At 38.7% G+C, this 21,215-nt stretch overlaps 1 protein-coding gene and 1 pseudogene across 1 annotated transcript; one reads left to right on the top strand and one right to left on the bottom strand.

The window, feature by feature from the left end:
* Nucleotides 1-998: 998 nt before the first annotated feature.
* Nucleotides 999-19,453, bottom strand: LOC135156689 (DDB1- and CUL4-associated factor 17-like). The gene is made up of 5 exons (XM_064109666.1): nt 19,062-19,453; nt 18,052-18,167; nt 16,192-16,405; nt 11,350-11,511; nt 999-10,917 (listed from the first exon to the last, which is right to left on the bottom strand). Exons 1-5 carry the CDS (start codon nt 19,131-19,133, stop codon nt 10,744-10,746), a joined length of 738 nt encoding a protein of 245 aa, XP_063965736.1. The 5' UTR covers nt 19,134-19,453; the 3' UTR covers nt 999-10,743.
* LOC129275924 (putative nuclease HARBI1) lies at nt 7,999-8,834 on the top strand (annotated as a pseudogene).
* Nucleotides 19,454-21,215: the final 1,762 nt, after the last annotated feature.

Genomic DNA, 21,215 nt, shown 5'->3' with positions numbered 1-21,215 from the left:
GATTGAAACCAAAGCCCAAACATCCTGGTAAAGTTCATGTTTGGGCAGGAATTTCTCAAAGAGGGGCGACGGAGATCCTGGTATTTTCTGGTATAATGGAATCCACTTTCTACTGCCAGGACATACTGCAGGAAACCTTACTGCCATTCATCTCTAGAGTGTTTCCCGCTGGTCATCGCTTCCAACAGGACAATGACCCCAAACATACCTCAAAGAAGACCAAGAAGTTCATGGCGGATAACGGGATCAACTGGTGGGTAACCCCACCTGAGTCACCAGATCTAAATCCCATTGAATTGGTATGGCACCAATTGAAAATGTGGATCAGGCGATACGTGAAACCGCAAACCCTGACAGAGCTTAGTGATGCCATCTTCGAGTTCTGGCGCAGACACATGACCCCGGAGCTCTGTGGAAGATACATCGACCATCTCAAGCGGGTGATACCTCTAGTCATCGAAAAAGAAGGGAAGCTTCAGGCTTTTAAGCCCTGAACACCCTTAATATACAACGGCTCTTTTCAGAGCCACCAAATAACCAAGAAAGAAAGAGTTTTTTTTATCTCGTGTTCTTACCTCCTAATTTGAACTAGACTCTGAGTAAGCTTCCCATGTCATTTTTATTTGATTCCCAAATTTTATTTTCGATTAAAGCCCACTGGTCAATTAACCCGATATAAGCCAGGTGGTAACAGGTAATAACGTCCTCTTCATCTATTCTCACATAAAAAAATACCCCAGTTGTGGACATGGTGGACAAAAGCATGACCCCCCCCCCCCGACCTCTGTTTACATACATTAAAACTAAAAATCGCATATGCTCCCAAAAATCTGACTGCAGGAACAGTAAAAAATGAATCAAAATGTCAGAATTTTTAAATTAAAAATGGTATGATGTTTAGAATAATGAAAGTGCCTACCCCCCCCCCCAAAAAAAAAGAGAGGAAAAAAAGAGAAAAGAGGGAGAAAGAAAAAAAGAGAGAGTGAGGAAGACGGACAGTCAACCTGCCCGAAACGTCGAGTCTCTCTACTACTCATCATCTCTACTCGCCGACTCAAGCCAGCATCTCCTCATTGGCTCTACTACTCAAGCTGTCCTCAACTCATCAATCTTTCCTGGTTTACAGTCCTTTTCAGGACTACTTTCAAGAAAGAATACTCTACTCTCAAATCTCCACTTTCTCGCCTATCCATTTCTTCTCTTCTTCTATCCACTGTTTCTATAACACTTCACATGGTGTACCGTAAACCACATCAGCGATTGTACATACCACCATGCAAACCTTCAAACAACATCTAAGGTCTTTTTTCTTTATTTTTTTTATATGCTTATGACAGTTTTGCAAAAGCTAGCAACTGTTTGTTGAAGAATACATTTTCAATTAATTTTTTAACATATTAAAACATTTTGCTACAAAAAAAACTGCTCTTCCAAAACCTTTTACAAACTTTTACGAACCCTGATGAATTCCCTAATTCACCCTTTTTGGGAGCATTCACTGCAAAGTGAGATACCCCCTTAAAAGGTGATATCGTGAATACTGACTACCGCTTTCCTCTTTTCTTGATTTAATTTTCTTTTAGGGGGAAAACTTTCCGTGTGGCATACCAGAAGCTACCGATGCTACAGGCAAAAACTGTTGGGACACCTTGGTTTCTCCTCTCTGGAACTATTACACTTTCAGTCAGAGACAACATAGTTTCCATTCTTTCTTTATCACCTGACTTTATTATTGGTTCGCCAGACAGGTAGGAATATTTTCAGTAAGTTTTTATTTGACCCCGCGACAGTAGAATCTTCTCTTGATTGGCTAAATCATTATTTATGTACCAAAAGAGTAGCTGTCCCAAAACACTTTTTTGTCCCACTCTAAATACTACCTTTAATCTACTTTTTAATTCCTTGTCTTTCTCCCAATATTTCCTCCTTAGGTTTAGTTCAAATGTATACTACAGTAGCTCGTTTGAAGAGAAAAATCAGCAAATTACGATCAAGACCTTTGTCGCCAAACCCATCCGTGTAATGATTACAACTTCTGCTCTTGGTATAGGGGTGTGCTTTCCTACTGGCAAGAAGTTGGACATTGTTCAAGGGAAGCCGATTAAAGTGGGGAAGCACATCTTTACTTACCTCAGCGCACAACACAGCACACCTCAAAATCTACATGTATGAAGGAAATGATTACAAAAATTAAGAAAATTCTTAATCATTTCACCTTACCAGGTCCACCTAAATTTAGCCCTCCAGAACCTCGTTTAAAAGAGAAATGCCAAGCAAGTGTAATTGTAACATGTGCAAATATTGTAAGTTATGCCAAGAAAGATGTAAATACACATAAAAACTGAGTATTACATATTTGCAATGTTTCTGTTTCTGTCATTTTGTGTTTGGAAAAGATAACTTGTTTGCTATTAGTATTACCAAAGTATATTATGATAATATATACTTCTCGCATTGTTGAAATTTTTCAGAAATATGATAATGTTACTGTATGTATGTTTTGGTGATCATGCATCTATGCTAAATAAAGAGGCGGAAGCACAGCATGTTACGAGTCTGATATCCTTAATTATCGATAGGTATCTGATACTTTGCACCAAGCATGCGGTTTGGTCATACAATCAGATTGCTAGGGAAACAATGGAGGATAAAGAATTTTGTGGAGTAACAGAAAACAAGGAGATCTATAATTTACCAATCCATTTGAAAGAACACATTAGAATGACCTGTCTTGACCTGCTATACACGTACATGTATATGTTAGGTGATCATGCATCTTAACTCAATAGAGGCAGAAGCATGGAATGTTATGAGACTTTGTATGTACTTAATTATTGATATATATCTGATATTTCACATCAAGTATGCCACTAGGTTATACAATCATTAGATCCTTGGAGAAACAAAGTAAGTAAAAGAGTAATCATAGCCGGTAATTGCCTAACAAAGTCCAGCAGTAGCAGACAAAACGTCGCTCTCCTACGTTTGTACCATCCTGTGACAACTGGTTAAACTATTCACTCTCAAGAGTAATCATCTTAAAAAACCAGTCAACTCGCATGTTGGTTTGCAATACAACCTGTTGAAAACACAGGGTTTAAACGATACCATTGAAGACAACGGCCATTGATGTCATTTCACCTGGCCTCCATGGAATACAACATGTAGATTTGCTTTATGGCAAGCTCCAATTGGGATTCTGTCTTCTAGGTAATACTTCATCCCTTACAAATTTGAGGAAAATGGTCCTTAACATCTCGTAACAGCTTTCTTTTCAAATTGTTCAGATAAAAACTTATAGACGGGTTAACAGCTAAATTAATGCAACACAGGGGGTTTATGGTCAACAAAGTAATCCTCTTCAAAAGAATTTTCTATATGATTATGTCTGAAGGCCAAGAAGGCATTGTGGAGTAACAACAAACCAACTTATTTTACTACTGGAGATTTTTCCCAGAGAAGTCAACTTGGATGCAGTTCTGGTAACTTCATATTGTCATGGGGATTCTGCTCTACATCCAATAGAGCATCTTTGGGCCCCTTGTAGACAGGCGTTTTCTGTTTCTCTTCTGTCTACTCTGCTTTCGAGTCCTCCAGAGAGAAGTTGAGGATGGAGCATAAGGTATTTAACACAGCAGCTGCATCTATAAGGGACGTTCACTGGAAAGATCTGCAATTCAATGAACAAGGGGTGAATGTTTGCTACGTTTCAAGCGGAGATTCATCTGGAGAGCCAGAACCAGTCTCGACTGAGGTTCTGGGACCAGTCTCGGATGAAGGGCCGGAATCAGTCTCGACTGAGGTTCTGGGACCAGTCTCGGATGAAGGGCCAGAATCAGTCTCGACTGATGTTCTGGGACCAGTCTCGGATGAAGGGCCAGAATCAGTCTCGACTGAGGTTCTGGGACCAGTCTCGGATGAAGGGCCGGAATCAGTCTCGACCGAGGAAGAAACCTGGGAGGATATACTCTTCAATGACCAATCTACTCAGACCGAGGCGGATTACCTTTTCTCCAAGGCCACTTCAGGCAACAACGGTTGGTACTATTACACTTTACTTCATCGCCAAGGACAAACCCACCCGTGTAATTATTGCAACTTCTGCTCGTGGTATTGGGGTGTGCTTTCCTACTGGCAAGAAGTTGGACATTGTTCAAGGAAAGCCGATTAAAGTGGGGAAGCACATCTTTACTTACCTCTAAAAAAAAACACAGCACACCTTAAATCTAGGAAATTTAAAAAAATCAAAGAGAAATTCTGAATCTTTTGACCTTACCAGGTTCACTTAAATTTAGCCCTCCATAACCATTATAAAAAAGAAATGCCTAAAAAAGTATAATTGTAACATGTGTATATGCTGTAAGTTATGCCAAGAAAAATGTAAATGTGCATAAAAACTAAATATTATTTATTTGCAATGTCATTTTCATTTTGGAAAAGATAACTACATGTAGTTTGCTATTAGTATTACCAAAGGATATCATGATAATGTAGCGGTTTTGGCTCTAAGACGATTTTTTTTTATAAGCAAAATTAAATATCTCAGACAAACATGAAAATTTGTATCTGGGACTGATGATCCAGTTTTAACGGAAAAGCATCTTTCTACTGACAAAAATTGTGGAAAAAGACTCCTTAAATCATAATTTTCTTACCTGTTTCTTTAAGAAAAATGTCAATCTATTCTTGCAGTCTCCACAATAGAGAGTATATCCGTATAATCCATTTTATTTGGCAAGTTTCCATGCAGAATAATGATTTTTACGAAATGCTCATTCATAAACTATTTCTTCGGAAGTTTGAATTGCATTTGTAATGAATATTCATAGATGCGTAATACGTATGTGTATCTTTGACCAATCTAAGTACAGCGTGATGCGCGTAGCACAGGTCGCGCAACCTTTTCTCAAGAGTATAAATAGCGCGCTGACCTGGATGAATTTGCATTTGTGTGTAAACTCGACTCGTACTTTGATACACGTTACGCAGATTGCATTGACATCGATACACAGTCGTTTGCATTTTCGGATATACCAGAAAAGAAAAAGGATCAAGATGAAAGTGTGCTCTCGTTACACCAGTGGCTTTACGACCATTTCAGCGTATCACACGCATCTCAAAAAACGATCATCACGTACCTTTGACATACAAATATTGTAGATACGAAACCATGTCCATGGCAGCGCTCAGGAGGCACTACAATAAAACGGAAAATTGTTCGGCTTCCGAATGTAGGTCATGTCCAGTCGGAGAAGCCTCCAAGGCTTTTGTAGAATGGCGCCAAAGGACAGAAGAAAAAGAGAGAGAGAGGAGGACCTCCAAACTTGGAGAGGAGTTGGCGGTAGCTGGCCGTGAGGCGGAGAAGAGGTGTCGGAAACGCAAAGTTTCACCTTGTACACCAGCGCTATCCCTGGACACAAGTTCCCTGGAAGACGAGACGCCTGATGACATCAATGAAGACGGCGTCAATGAAGATATGTTGGTTGAAGAGGCAACTCAGGATCTGAATGAAGATCAGCCACAACCCCAAGAAGCTGCAGAGTTGGCCGCAGCGGAAGTAGCTCCGAGTCCAGAAAGAAGGGTAATCCTGCGTAGGATTAAGAAATCTGCTTATCAATCGGAGATACCGGTGACAGGACCAAGCTTGCAGACAAGGTAGGAGGTTATTGGAAGTCCCCCCCTACCCTCTTCCCCAACTAACACCCTGAAATCCAAAATAATGGCAGGTGTCGATGAGTCCGACGATTTCGAAATCGTCACCAACAAAAAGAAACGTGCGAGAAACAACAGCTCGCCAGAAAAGAGCGAGGCTCAATCTAATGTTTCAATGCACCAAACAATTTGTCTTGCTCCAATCGAGCAGCAAAAATCAATTTCAAAATTAAACCCCATTCACGTTGCGAATGAAATCAAATCTAAAATTGGGGAACCTAAGGAAACTAAAAAATGGGGACGTTGTATCCTCATAAAATGCAAAGACGAAAGGCAAAAGAAAAGGGCCTTAAATTTAGATAGCTTAGATAACATGCATTTAAAAGCTTTTATTTGGATGCAAAACCCGCCAGAAAAAGGAGTAATCACAAGCATTACTCAATCCGTCACGGACGAGGAGCTCCTTGATGAGCTTAACTCTCAAGGAGTGACCGCCGTAAAAAGAATCAAGAAACGGGTAAACGGCGAACTCACAGACACCACCGCCATTATTTTGTCTTTCAAGCAAGGCGAAGCGCTACCAAAAAGTATCCACATTGGATACATGACTAAAAAAGTCTCCAAATATGTACCACCGGTATAAAGGTGCCAAAACTGCCAAGGTTTTGGTCACCTTAAACAAACCTGTAGATTCAAAACAAGATGCGTCAGGTGTGGGGGAAATCATACCCTCGAAAACTGTCCAAAAAAAAAGACGACCCCCATCTGCCTAAGGTGCGGAAAGCACCATAGCGCAGCATACCAGGGGTGTGAAGCGTACAAAAAAGCAAAACGTGTGCAAAATGTTAAGTACACAGAAAACGTATCTTATTCTGAAGCACTCAAACGAGTCAATTCTATACCCCAAAAGCCAAAAATTACAAACGGCATAAGCTATGCCAACGCAGTACAAACGGGAGGTAAAGCTCCCCCCAAACCTGCGCATCTTCAAACAATGCCCGCGCATACAAACGTTAATCTTCAAACTAAAGTCTTTGTTAAAACGACTACTCCTCCACAATCTCATACCCAAAATTCTACAGGGCCCAGTAACTCCCCTGCACTTACCACTGTGACACACAACAAAGTTGGCCAAAGTTCGTTGACCCTACATGTATGACCTTCATCATGTGACCTGAAACTCAGGGAGGATCTTCAGTGATACATTATTACCCTTATGTCTAAGTTTTATGAACTAGGTCCATATACTTTCGAAGTTATGACAACATTTCAAAAACTTAACCTTGGTTAAGATTTCGATATTGATTCCCCCAACATGGTCTAAGTTCATTGACCCTAAATGACCTTTGACCTTGGTCATGTGACCTTAAACTCAGGCAGGATGTTCAGTAATACTTGATTACCCTTATGTCCAAGTTTCATGAACTAGGTCTATATACTTTCTAAGTTATGACATTTCAAAAACTTAACCTTGGTTAAGATTTCAATGTTGACGACGCCGCCGCCATCGGAAAAGCGGCGCCTATAGTCTCGCTCTGCTATGCAGGCGAGACAACAAAAAACAAAAAAATAAACCCGATCTTTTGTGCATACAAGAAACATGGTTAGGTGATAGAGTAGTAGATTTCAATATAGATATAGTTACTTAAAAATAGAATTGGGCAAAACAGGGTGGGTGCGCCTTTTATTTCAGAGATAGTGCAGGAGATTGAGGCGGGCATGGTAAAACATGCACTGCAGATAAATATTGCGGAAGACTGGTCTGGCATGGGGGATTAACTTGAAATGCTCTTTACTATGACCCCATGCTGCCTGTGTGCTTAACAGGGTCATTACTTCAGGGACCTGTCTTACAAAAAGTTACAATTGATCTGATCAATCGTTACTATATGGAAATCAGTGTCATAATTTTTTCTACAGGATATTTGCACAATGTCCTTTGTAAACAAAGAGAAGCACAGTGAATTTTCAAGAAAACAATGAATGCATGAATATGCATCAGAAAAATTTTTGAACAAACATGCATAATAGATGTTGATGTTGCTGGCCGACCATAGTTGTGATTGATCGCATCAATCGCAACTCTCTAAAAGATAGGGCTCGATTTCACTAACGTTTTTATGCATCGCTAACCCTTCGTAAGGGCTTGAACCCATCGCAACTTCGCAAACCCATCACCCATGGGCGATGGGTTGCTTTTCGATTTCACGAAACTCTTGCGACGGGTTCATCCATCGGTAACCCATCACGGCTCAGCAGATGCCCAAAGGGTGATCGCAGGGCTGCGATGGGTTCAAAAACGTAGCTTCCTGTCCCAAGGTCATGTTTTGGCGCAAACACTTTGCCGATACTTATTTCTTGACATTCGACCGTGTAGACATTCTGCTCTCTAAAATTTTAGATTTTTGAATAGTTTTCATAAGTTTATCTCATCATGGCTCTTCTTCTGTACGTTAATAACGCTCAAGCGCTCAATCGAGAGCGTGTCTTCAGGGATAGGACCAATCCCTTGGATGTATTAAACGATAAGAAGATGCATAAGTACTACCATTTCACTCGGCAAGGGGTGATGAGGATCAACGACCTAATTCAGGACCGCATAGCCCCTTTGACAGAGAGGAATCATTCCATTGACTCAAGGCTGCAGGTGTTTGTTGCTCTGAACTTTTATGCAACATCCGACTTTTACTCCAGTGTCCAGAAGCAGCATGGTGTTTCTTCAGCTAGCGTGTGCAGAATAGTTGCTAGAGTTTCCGAAGCTCTGGCAAACTTGAAAGATGAAGTGATAACATGGCGGCCAGTGAGTGGGTGAAAAGCAGAGGGAGTTCATGGAGATGAGTGGATTCCCCATGGAAGTCGGGGCAGTGGACTGTACTCATATTTGGCTTGATGGCAGCCCTTTGGGGGACACTGAATACGCCTTCATCAACAGGAAAGGATGGCACAGCATCAATGTTCAGTACATAAGTGATGCCAAGTACAACATCATCAATGTAAGTGCACGATGGCCAGGATCTGTGCATGACAGCAGAGTCTTCGAGAATTCAGCAGTAGGACAATCGTTCCAGCGTGGTGATTTGGAAGGTGTCATTCTTGGTGACTCTGGTTACCCACAAAGATCATGGTTAATGACCCCATTTCGTAATCCTCAAACACCTGCAGAACGTGCTTACAACAGGTAGGATACATCTTCCGACTAAAAAGTATTGCTATTGTGAAACGTAATTTGCATTATTAACTAGGGACCTACTTGATTAATTCACGATGTGGATATGTTTTTAGATTGAGCTTAATATAGATAGCATTCGCCTTTAATCAGAATGTTGAGCGGGAAATATCACCAAACACCCTGAAATGCTCCTTACCCCCAGCCGAACCTGATTGAGCCCACTGAGAAAATCACTAACACGACAGTTTTAGTGTAGGCTACTATAAAAATATGAATTGCTTACACATATTTAGTTGAAATATATATGTTTAGACATCCCATTTCATGTATTTTTTTTAATATAGACATATTTTTTACAAAGGGATAAAGAATTGAATTTGAATATTCTAAAGCTAATTACTTAACCTAACAAAATATTCATCTAGGCGTATAGACATGTACGAAAATAATTTGTTATAAATTATGTTCTGTTGGAAATAAAATCGAATTTATGTATTGTGATGATTAAAATTGAACTCTCTGTGATATTTTGACTCTGAAATGTTACTTTGATTGTATTTTATGAATGGAAATGAATAAATCTCAATCTTCAAGAGAAGTGGATGTTTCGGCGATATCTAAACATCATATTCATATTTTCAAGATACTTTACTTATTTGACCATTTTCAGTTTTATCAATGAAAAAATTGCTATAATAGAGGCGGGAATTCTTAAAATGTCATAAATGTTAATATATTTCTATATTTCACCAATCCAGTTGATATTTTGAACATTTGGTGGGAAGGGGGGGGGGGAGGGGTTCATTGTAAAGCAAAGGTTAAACAGAAATAGAAATTTTGGTGATCGATTAGCAACATACAAACATTTTCATAATTTACAAATCGGATCATTTGCAGTAATGGCCACCATAGAGAAGTAGAAATTTGGGCAATGTTTGACAAGCATAACCACTACATAACTCCACTTCAATACTGTATCTTAAAAAAAAAAAACATAGGGAAAACAAGAAAATACAAACTACTGTATGGGAGGAAGTTAAATCTCTATAAAGAGAAAATTTTGACTAATAACCACTGTTCAGATATAGCATATTGCAATGCTCAGCAACATTATTAACAGTGTTCAGATACGCTGACAAGAATGATTTTACTCATTAATCATACACGATTTTTTTCAGAATTGGAGAAAATGGCACCAAGCTCGTGACATGATTATTTCATTATGGTGTCAAGAGTCATATATGATATAATGGTTTGTATGGATGTAATAAAGCATTTTTATGTTATAATCATTTCTATCATTATTACATTTACTGGGACCCGTAACAGAGCTGATTTCTATGGTTAATTGCATAATTGTATATGTTCAATCGTAAAATTCAGCCCCATAATCAAATCGCTGTGCTCTATATTGTGCTAGTGCTGTCATGGGGGCTTGAACCCTGATATTCATGTGTCTAGCGCATAAACCTCAAGACTATGATTCAACTGCAAAAAAACCAGCTTCAACAAAAAGCTCAATTGGCTCTCACAGTAGAAGCAACCTTTTCCTAAACCTTTGCATTGCAGTTGTTTACCTCTGCCAGTTTTGTGATGGGGCTTGAACCCTGATCTTCACGTATTTAGCGCATAGACCACTAGACTATAATTCCACTGCAACAAAACAGCTTATAATAACCACTCAAGAGTAGCTGTTACCTTCTACTGCATCTGTGTGGTGTTTTACCTTTACCAGTGCCGTGATGGGGCTTGAACCCTGATCTTCACTTGTCTAGCGCATAGACCACTGGCCTACGATTCTGCCATGACAGACAGCTCGATGAGCACTCACTCTGGATGCTAACAGTCATACATCTATGCTTCTCATCCTATCAAAATCAGGAAAGTTACCAAATCCGACGACAAGACGATTCAATAAGCACTCACAGTAGATGCCACCTTTTTCTGGACCTGTGGGGTTGTTTACTGGTTCTCCTCTTCGATGATTCCTTGCGTTTTCTTTGAGCTCTGAAGACCTGGCACATCCACTTCCCTGATCTCTCCTTGTAGCTGTGGACCAAAGTGTCAAGGTCCAGCGAAAAATGGTGCTCCACATTCTGCATACAGAAAAGGGAAAGAGAGAATGCATACACGTACATGAATCTCAATATATGGGACCATGCTAAATGTTTAGTGTTCAGCTGTGGAAAAGTGTCTAGGTCCAGTGAAAAACTGTGCTCAGTGTTCTGAGTAGAAAATGCAGAGGAAAGGGAATATACACGTACATGAATATGAATATTTGGGACCATGCTAAATTTAGAATATCTGCCGATAAACCAAATGGGTGTAGTCATTATGGTATTTAATGATTTGGGGAAATTAGACTAGCTAGGCCAAGTGGGAGTAGTCCATATGGTGTTCGATAATCTGAGAATTAGATCATCTGGTATTAGACCAAGAGGGTGTAAAGATTATGATGTTAGAGGGTTTGGGGATGAGATCATCTGCTGATAAACATGGATATAAATCTTTCACAAAAATAGACTCACCTCATCCCATTCTCCAGGCATCCTGAATGTCTTCAGGAGGCGTCCCGTTGGAGAGTCATGGAGGGTCACGTGGCCGATGAGACTATCCGTATCACAGTCTCGAGTCGCCATAGAAATAGCTAAGATGTCCATTTCAATTTCACAGCCAAAGTTATTAATCATCTGGGGGAGAAAGAGAGAGTAAGAGGGTAAAACTAAAGAGAGAGGAAGAGGAAGGGGGGAGCCACCATCACAATTACCACCATCACCACCACCACGTCAACTATTGCCAATACTGTCATTTGGGGAGACCGGGGTTAGTTGGAACATTTTTGACAAAAATGGCTGTAAAATCCAAATAGATTTCTCGAGAAACAATCAATATATCAGCTTGAAGCATATATCTAAGGGCTTAAAATGTACCCCATAACATTTGTAAACTCTATTATGGTTACTGAAAAAATCCACCTTGAACAAGACCATCGCAAACGTTCCAACTTACCCCAATACGGGGTAAGTTGGAACATGGTATGGGGTAAGTTGTAACACTGCATGGTAAATTAAGAACTATACTAAAACTACTTAAAACTGTAATATTACATGGTTTTAGCCTATTTGCTTTATTTTATTCAAGTTCAAAATATTAAAGTGTGGATTCGTTGAACTTTATGTTTTCTATTATACAGCCACTCACGCAAGCAGACTGTGTAGTAGAATTCCGCATATTTGGGTGCGTTTGATTTTACATGCAATTAAGTGTTCTATCAGCAATTTCATGTACTTCTGCATCAAATTTATAAGACAAAAATTAATTGTTCATATTTTTTACATAAATCAATTATGCGAATAAGCATATGAAATTTGCCCTAATTTTGTTTTTGTATGTTTTTGCCTTTAACTCTATTTATCAAAGGACAAGTCCACCCCAGCAAAAAGTTGATTTGAATAAAAAGATAAAAATCCAACAAGCAAAACACTGAAACCTTCATCAAAATCGGCTGTAAAATAAGAAAGTTATGACATTTTAAAGTTTTGCTTAATTTCACAAAACAGTTATATGCACATCCTGGTCGGTATGCAAATGAGGAGACTGATGACGTAATCCACTCACTATTTCTTTTGTATTCTATTACATGAAATATGAAATATTCTAATTTTCTCCTCATTGTCAAGCGAAACAATGCTTGATTCCTCCATGAACAGTTGGAACTAGCATTGCTTAAAACTATATGATTCAGTCAAGTTGGTCCCTATAGTCAAATCTGTAAAAAATGAAATATTGTGTAATTCAAACAATAAAAAACAAAATAGTGAGTGATGGACATCATTGACCAGCTCATTTGCATGTCACTGAGTTGTGCATATCACTGTTTTGTGAAAAATAAGTGAAACTTTAAAATGTCATAACTTTCTTATTTTACATCCGATTTTGATGAAATTTTCAGCGTTATGCTACATGTAGTTTGATTTTTCTCTATTTATTCAAATCAACATTTTTGGGGGGTGAACTTGACCTTTAAGCTAGTAAAATGCTATTTTTGGTGAGAGTATCAATTTTCACATTTATAACAAATATCCACCAAAAATGGAAAAAAAATATGATTTCTTATGTATTTTCGTTTTTTCGAACCTTTGTTTTTTCCGATGAACTCCGATGAACTCTTTTGCGATCATAAATAGCATAAAATAAATCAATTTGAACCAACAAAAGTAAAAAATAATCATACATTTATGACTTTTGGTTGAAAAACCCAATTTGCTTTGACCTTGTACATGGAATCACGTTTTGAACAATTTTGGGTCCGAACATGCGCATACAAAATGTTGCGTAATTTCCAAATCGCGCACACAGGCATCACAAATTTGGTCTCAAATGATGCGCAAGACTTGAAAGTAAAAAGTCAGCAAGCAGTGTAGTAAATAAAATTCGCACAACGGTGTAGTGACAAAATTTTTCGAGGGGGGGGGGGGTCAAATTGACCCCCCGTTTGATATGGGTTAATATTGCATTAGGGGCCTACAATAGGCCTTAAATGCACACTCGGACCTAACTGATAAACAAAACAAGCATGGTATACAATACATGTTCAGGAGAGTGTGAAATACTTTATATATTTCTTTCTCATAACCAATATTTTTATTCATAATTATGTTTGGGGTAAGTTGGAACATGTTCCAACTAGCCACTTCAATTTTGTTCCAACTATTAAACCCCGGAGGCCTATTTGACGTTTTTCAGCTTACAGCACTAAAAAGGGACTTCACCATGGCATATCAATAACCTCATTTTGCAGCTTAGTATAAGTGTCTATTATACCCCCAAACTGGCCAACTTGATCTATAAACTTCTCTGAGATAATCAAACATTTCTGAAAGAGAAAACAAGGCAAACGCCAAGCGTTGTCTCACCTGCATATTGCAGTCATGAAGAGACTGCATGTCAAAACTATGCTATATGACTTCTGAGGCTGTCAGCAGTTTAGGGGGTGAATTGTGGTTCTGACAGTTTACATATGCATTAATGGTATAGGCCTACTTTATCCCTAGAAAATCAGATAACACTAAGAATGCTGTTAATACTATGAAGCTATTATGTTTTGTAGTTGGGAGTTTTATCTTGATTTTGAGCTTTTTTGTGGACACATGTTTCATCTGTTCTCTCATCTATATTTCTCTCTGCAATCTGACTACTCTGTTCGCTATCACTCTTCTCTTGCACAATTGATGTTCTATGAGTTTTGTTATTTGGCCAAAGAAGTTTTCTGTAGTTTGCAACTCTCTTGCGATTTTCAGCTCTTTTTTGGCTGTCACTCTTCCTCTGAAGGCGGGGCATGGTTATCCTCTACACCACATTACTGCACATGATGATCCAGTAATCAACTACAATTAGCATGATTCGTTGGTTACCTGTAAAAGCATACAAATTGAAAGTAGCAAGACAGTTTCAAGCAAATACAAAATATTGAAGTTAATCCTAAAAGTCTTGGATTAAGACCTTTAAGGTCCCTCTCAAGACTTTCGTCTCCCTGATCATCAGACCACCTAAACAAGCATGCATCACCTCCACAAAACAATGGAGAAATTAATGGTATTTGAGAAATGAACTACACTGAATACATACATGTAACCCAACATAAACAAGTGCAACATCTGGAATATTATACAGTGGACTGTACAATGAACTCTGATGAACTGAAGTAAAATGTTAGTGTTAGAAATTATTAAAATTGTAAAGGTCATGTCATTAGTGGAACAAACAGATAAGGTCATGCCATTAGTGGAACAAACAGATGCAAAAAGCATCCGAACATACAGTACCAGTCAGATATATTTAATACCTGTTACCTGTTTCAACCAGAAAACAATAGATAATCTATTGTTCTCTGACTGAAACAGGTATTAAAGATATCTGACTGGTACTGTAGTGATCCTTCAGCCATGTTGCGTTCACTGTAAATTAAATCAAAATACAGACAGAAAAATGCACAATCATGTATTTTTATGGCTTTCTATTTTTTTTTTTTTTTCTTGTGATCTGAATGAGTGCAACATGTTGCCCAGCACCACGGCGTGGACGCGGATCACACTTCATAATATTCACACTGTAATGAAATGCCAATCTTTAGCATTATGTTGGATGATGGTAAGGGCATAACTTTTCTCAATTTGTTTTCTACAGTATTACCAGAACATGCACATCCAGCAAATCTTAAGGGTAACATTTAAGAAACTTTGACAGCTTTTCTATTGTACCATTGGCAAATTTGTGTGAATATTATAAATGGTGCCAAGAACTATAGCTCATTAAATAAATAACAGTTTTTAAAGAATAAACAAGTAAAATACAAAATCTGGTTCAGGTATAGAGAGTACTGAGTTCTGAAGTAAAATGTTAGTGTTAAAAAGTATAAAATTATAAAGTTCATGTCATTAGAGGAACAAAGTAGTGTAAAATTTCATTGACCTTTGACCTTAATCAAATTCAACTCACATTCGAACTTGACCTGCACCTTCAAGACATGGACCTCTTGTATGCATTTGGCAATCCTACCTCGAAGATATAGAAAGTTATTGTGTGTACAGCACAGCACAGTGCCAGTCATGGAAAGTTCATGGACCTTTGACCTTATTCAAATTCGATTCATATTCGAACTTGACCTGTGCCTTCAGGAGATGGACCTCTGGTATGAATTTGGTGATCCCACCTCGAAGATATAGAAAGTTATTATGTGTACAACATAGCACAGTGCCAGTCACGGAAAGTTCATTGACCTTTGACCTTATTCAAATTCGACTCATATTCGAACTTGACCTGTGCCTTCAGGAGATGGACCTCTGGTATGAATTTGGTGATCCCACCTCGAAGCTATAGAAAGTTATTGGGTGTACAACACAATTGTTGACGACTCCGACGCCGGAAATAGTGATACCTATGTCTCGCTCCGCTACGCAGGCGAGAAAAAAATTCCTTTCTAATTTCACCAGGCTTGTTGCACATGTGTTGTCTGTAATATGGTGGATGGCTGTTGATAATGACAATAAATTGAGGGCAGTATTGCAAAAATTTATTTAAAGACGATAGAAACTTACAATGTTTCAACTTACCCCGTGTTCCAACTAACCCCGGTCTCCCCTACCATCCATCACCACATCTACCATCACCATTAATATCACTTTCACAATTGCCATCATCGTCATCACCAACACCCTTATCTGATCATCACATCATCAAAACCATCACTGTCATGAAATTAATCATGACCATCATCACATCCACCAACATCGCCATCATCACCCTCAACATCTTCATCAATGTGGGTTTGCGGTCAACACCTCTGCAAATGAGACAGAACCACTGATTACCTCCTCGCTGTATGCTTCATACATCGAGGCCTCCTCATCATAATAAGCGCCATACTGCTGATGCCTAATAAGTCTACCACTGCTTGACAACGATGTTCCCATTTCTTTCATTTTTCTCTCGAGCTTGCGATCATCGCGGTAAGGCCAGGGATTTATCACATGGTCCTCCACCAGCTCACTTCGCCCATCTTCATGTTGCTTGAATTTCAGTACACTGTGGGTGAAAAAAAAGGGATATTTTTTGCCCTCATACATACATGTAATTTAAATCAAGAAACTTTTTATATAATTAGTACCATAAGCATCATCATCATTATCACCACCACTATCATTGCCATATGATTATTATCACCATTAAAGTATAATCGTTGTAAATTTATTATCCTCCTCAGGACTCCTATTCATCATCACCACAATCAGTCGTCCTAACCAGGGATCCAGTCAAGACTACATTATGCCGGCCTTGGCCCTGTGACTCGAAAAGTACCAGCCTCCACTACATCGCTGGCCCTAGCAATCACAAGCACCACCAACACCATCATCACAATCAACACAAATTCATCCATCATTGTCATAATCATAACCATCTTCATAATCAAAATCAATCACAGTCACAATCAGTCAAAGTCACAGTCACCATGACAATCACATTCATGATCCAAGCCTCAGTCACAATCACAATCAAATAGCTGCCAACCTGAACAAAAATTCAACATTTTAGTATTTTAACCCTTAATCTCCCGGGATAGTTTGATTCTTGTCATTCCGGGGGGGGGGGGGGGGGGGCCATTATGGCCCCCCTAAAGATCTCAGCCGCGGATTACGCGATCACAACGAAAATTTGCATGATGGTAGAGAATGACGTAATCTACGCAGTTGCATTGGTAAATTTCACTAAATTCATATATTTTTATTTTACATGAATTAATTATGCTAATTTATTCATGAAATCATACTTTTTGCTGATTCACTAAATAAAGCTCCTAGAATGCTATTTTTTGGTGAAAATATTCTTTATAGCATTCCTAACAATTGCGAATGAAAAAAATTCTGGTACCAAGACGGATTTTTTATGTATTTTATTGTTTTTTTAATTTCTTATGTATTTCTGTGTTTTTTTACTTTTTGTTTTTTTATTGTTTTTTCGATGGAAATCGTTCCAGACTTAATTCTGATCATAAACAAGGCAAAATTAATTAAGTTTAATCAGTTAAAGTAGAAATAATGATACATTTATGAATTTTGGCTAAATACACAATTTGCATTGGATTTGTACATGAAATCACGTTTATGAGCAATTTGGGGTCTGACATGCACTTACATAATATTGCGTAATGTCTTAACCGCATTCCCAGGGCGTCACAAATTTGGTCTAAAAAATTTGCGCGAGACTTGAAAGTAAAAAGTCAGTGAGCGGGGAGGTCAAAAAATTTTGCGCAGCAGATATATTGCAAAAATTTTCGAGGGGGGGCCATTATGGCCCCCCCCCCCCCCCCCCCCCCCGGGAGAATTAGGGTTAAAAGCTGAAATTCAGCATTTGGTATCAAGGTAATCAATATTTTCAAAGAAATACAATTGGACATCACATAAACTTAAGTAATGATTTTTTTGCATGAAACCATCAGTATTCTTCTAATTTTTCAGTACTTGAAAAAAGTATTGAACGTCAGAACTACTAGACAGCTCTGCAATCACAGTCACAGTCACAAACTCACAAATCAGTCATAGTCATAGTCACAATCACAACCATAATCAGTCAGTCACAGTTAATTCACAGTCACAATCAAAGTCCCAATCACAATTACAATCATAATCCTGATGATCACCATGATCATTGTTATTATTGAAGTTGTAACGTACCTGAGGGAACGCATCTTAGTGTTGATGATGCGATCTGAACCGTCCAAATAGAAAAAAGATGTGGGCACGCCATTGTCCGCAGCTACAATGTTGCGTTCTAACGTACCATTGATTGCCTAAAAAAGCACAAGAGAAAACAAAGAAAAATTCACCTTCAACCGTTTTTCATCGAATGTACATCCGTTAACAATTGAAAAATAAGGCTTGTTTACTTCACAATAGACCCTATGCATGTGACATCACACAGTCCAAGAGGCCGAAGGTGAGCTTGCTAGAGGATATTCATGAACGCACAATTAATACACATTTGTAATTCTGATCGAGTTCAGACTCCTCACTGCTAAAATCTTTCAAAAATTCTTGACTTTTTGCTCTGTTGTGGGATGTTGAAACTACAGTAATCGAGACAAAGAATTGTCCCATTGCATACCAGAAGTTTTGCAGCACCATGGCGAATACTGGCATAAACTCTCAAGACAGTGGCGGGGATAGTGTCAAGTGTTTGCATGAAGAGTTGAAAATATGAAAGTTCTTGGGAGTTTTACTGAACATTTCCTTTCTTGGAAACATCACAACCGGTGTTAGCGATCACATATAAAGGATGCGTTGGCAACGTCCTTGTAAATCCTCTAACATGGCATGGGCATTGAATATTAAGCTGCTGATGATGTCAATGCCTATATAAAGTTCTACGGTACTTAAATTTACAACCATGTTACACTGGCAATCGACAGTCAAATATTTAAATTGAGTGTTTTTTCGGCACAATACACCTTAGATGTATAGTTATTTGGTGCTGTTTTTTTCTAGCATAAACAATTTCCAAAGTTTATCACTGACATCTTAATCCTATCACCTGGTCTACGCCATGTCTTCTTCCTTGGAATTTGAATATGTAACATCTTCAAGTATTGATGCTTATCCTAATGAGACATGGGAAAGGTCATTCACATAATTGACCCTTAATACCAAATGCTTTAATACTATACTACAATAAGTGGATTACTTACCAGTTCCTTGTTTTCTAGACTGTAGACTTTGATTTCACTTGGATCTCCCCTTTGTGTTGGAGGCGACACCATGAAATGCCAGGGGAATCCCCCAAACTTGATATCATGCTCAAAACATCGCACCTCAAACAGCACTGCTGGTTTCTCTACAAATTTAATACACAAAATGATTTATAGGGTCATGAGCTTTTCTGTATGTGTCCCCAGAGCAGAATGGAAATATTAACATTCCAGTTCTTCACCCATTGCCTACTGGAATCAGTATTCCATTTACAAAGCCTAAGCTAATTACAGAATTCAGAAGCCAAGAGGTTAACAGAAAATCTACGGGGTACCACCCGTGCTGAAGGGTCATTCTCAGAAAGATGTCACCGTTCATTATCCCGACCATCACTCGGCAAGACCTATACTATAGTTCATCTGAAAATATCAGCATTTTGCTATTGGACCTACATTTCACATTTTCAGCCTCAATATTAATAACAGACTTGCCCCTTTAAAGGAGAATGAAACTCTTGGAGCAAGTTAGCTTTTGTGAAAGCAGAAAAATCAAAGAATAAGATCAACAAAAGTTTGAGTAAAATAGGACTAGCAATAAAAGAGTTATGAGCATTTGAATGTCGAGATCACTACTGCTATGGAGATCCTCCCATTGGCAATGCGACCAAGATCTATGATGTCACAGATGAACAACTCGCCCCTTTTGGACACTGAAAATATACCCCAAAACACCCCTTTTTGCTCATTCTAATCATATGACAAACGATTCATCAATGATATAATGTTGTGAAACCTCTGTACTTGTCCTCTCATAAAGAGAACACCTCACCTTGTGATAGACTCTATAAAAGTGAGAATATAAGTGAAATAAGTACTAAAGTAATGAGGGAGTTGTACGTGTGTGACATCACAGATCTTGGTCGCATTGCCAATAGGAGGATCTACATGGCATTAGTGATCTCAATATTCAAATGCTCATAACTTTCTTATTATTCATTCAATCTTCCTCAAACTTTCAACAATATGTTTCTTTGATTTTTCTCTTTGATATAGATTCAGCTGGTTTCAAGGGTTTCATTCTCCTTTAAACAAAAATAAAACATGCATCCCGTATAATGCACTGGCATGGGAATATTCTAAATGCAATCTGAACATTTGAACGTTTAACTTGTCAATTTTCGAGAATGAACTGGAGATTGGTGGTCCAGATGAAGTGCAAGGAGATCAACTTCCTCCACCCGGAGTCAATAATGCGGCTGGTCACCCGAGAAGGCAACAAATCATCCAAGAAAATGTGCATAATAACATATGTACTTGGGCCGTTCTTGACAAGGAAAAGTTTGAGATCAACAACTGTGACGAGACTGGCGTCACCACATACAGCAACGGAGAAAGATCATAGCCAAAAAGGGGGGATTCAGAAAGTTGGTGCTGTCACAAGCACAGAGCATGGCACCCCTTCACTGTCTGTTTTGCCATGAGTGCAAGAGAAAAAGCAAACTCCCAGTGCAAGTGAATATTGCCTTGGGGAGCAGCCTCCTACATGTACATGTATGTGAATAAAGTGCACTGTGTCTGATGTCTATTTTCTTTAGATCAGATTCAATAATACATGCCGATAGAAAATCTTGCAGTTCATGTGGGACCAAAAATCCCAATGCCAGGAAGATGTGCATTTCAAGTAAGGTGCCAAGTAGAAACCTAAAGGCTTCCAAAAAAATTCAAAAAAAAAATGTGCCCAATTTTCCTTAAAAACTGGAAGAAAGGGACAAGCAGCTGTGGGCAACACAACTACCATGTAGTTGTGTTGTACTTTGCTGACAAACCAGAAAGAAATAAGAGCACATTTGCAACAAGTGGGATGGCTAATGATTTTCGAAAGAAATGCTTGAATACTTTGTCAAGAAAACATGGTCTTGAAGAAGTCAATTGTCAACGTCTGCACAACAGGAGACACCAGGTCTCATAACAATGAGATAAGAATAAGAAATAGATGCTTGAAACCTATATCCAAACAGCCCTTGCATGCATGTTGTGCAGTGCAAGCGGGCCAGCGCAACGACCACATGCAACAAACATTTTCTGTAAAGAAGGCATTTTCCAGTGTGTTTTTCACCGACAGTTTTTGATTTACTGTGCAGCATGTGGATGCTA

This window comes from Lytechinus pictus, chromosome 14, assembly GCF_037042905.1.
Source record: "Lytechinus pictus isolate F3 Inbred chromosome 14, Lp3.0, whole genome shotgun sequence".
In the NCBI taxonomy this organism is placed as follows: Eukaryota; Metazoa; Echinodermata; class Echinoidea; order Temnopleuroida; family Toxopneustidae; genus Lytechinus; species Lytechinus pictus.
The sequence above is the reverse complement of the archived record's forward strand: the minus strand, read 5'-3'. Positions and strand labels throughout refer to the sequence as shown.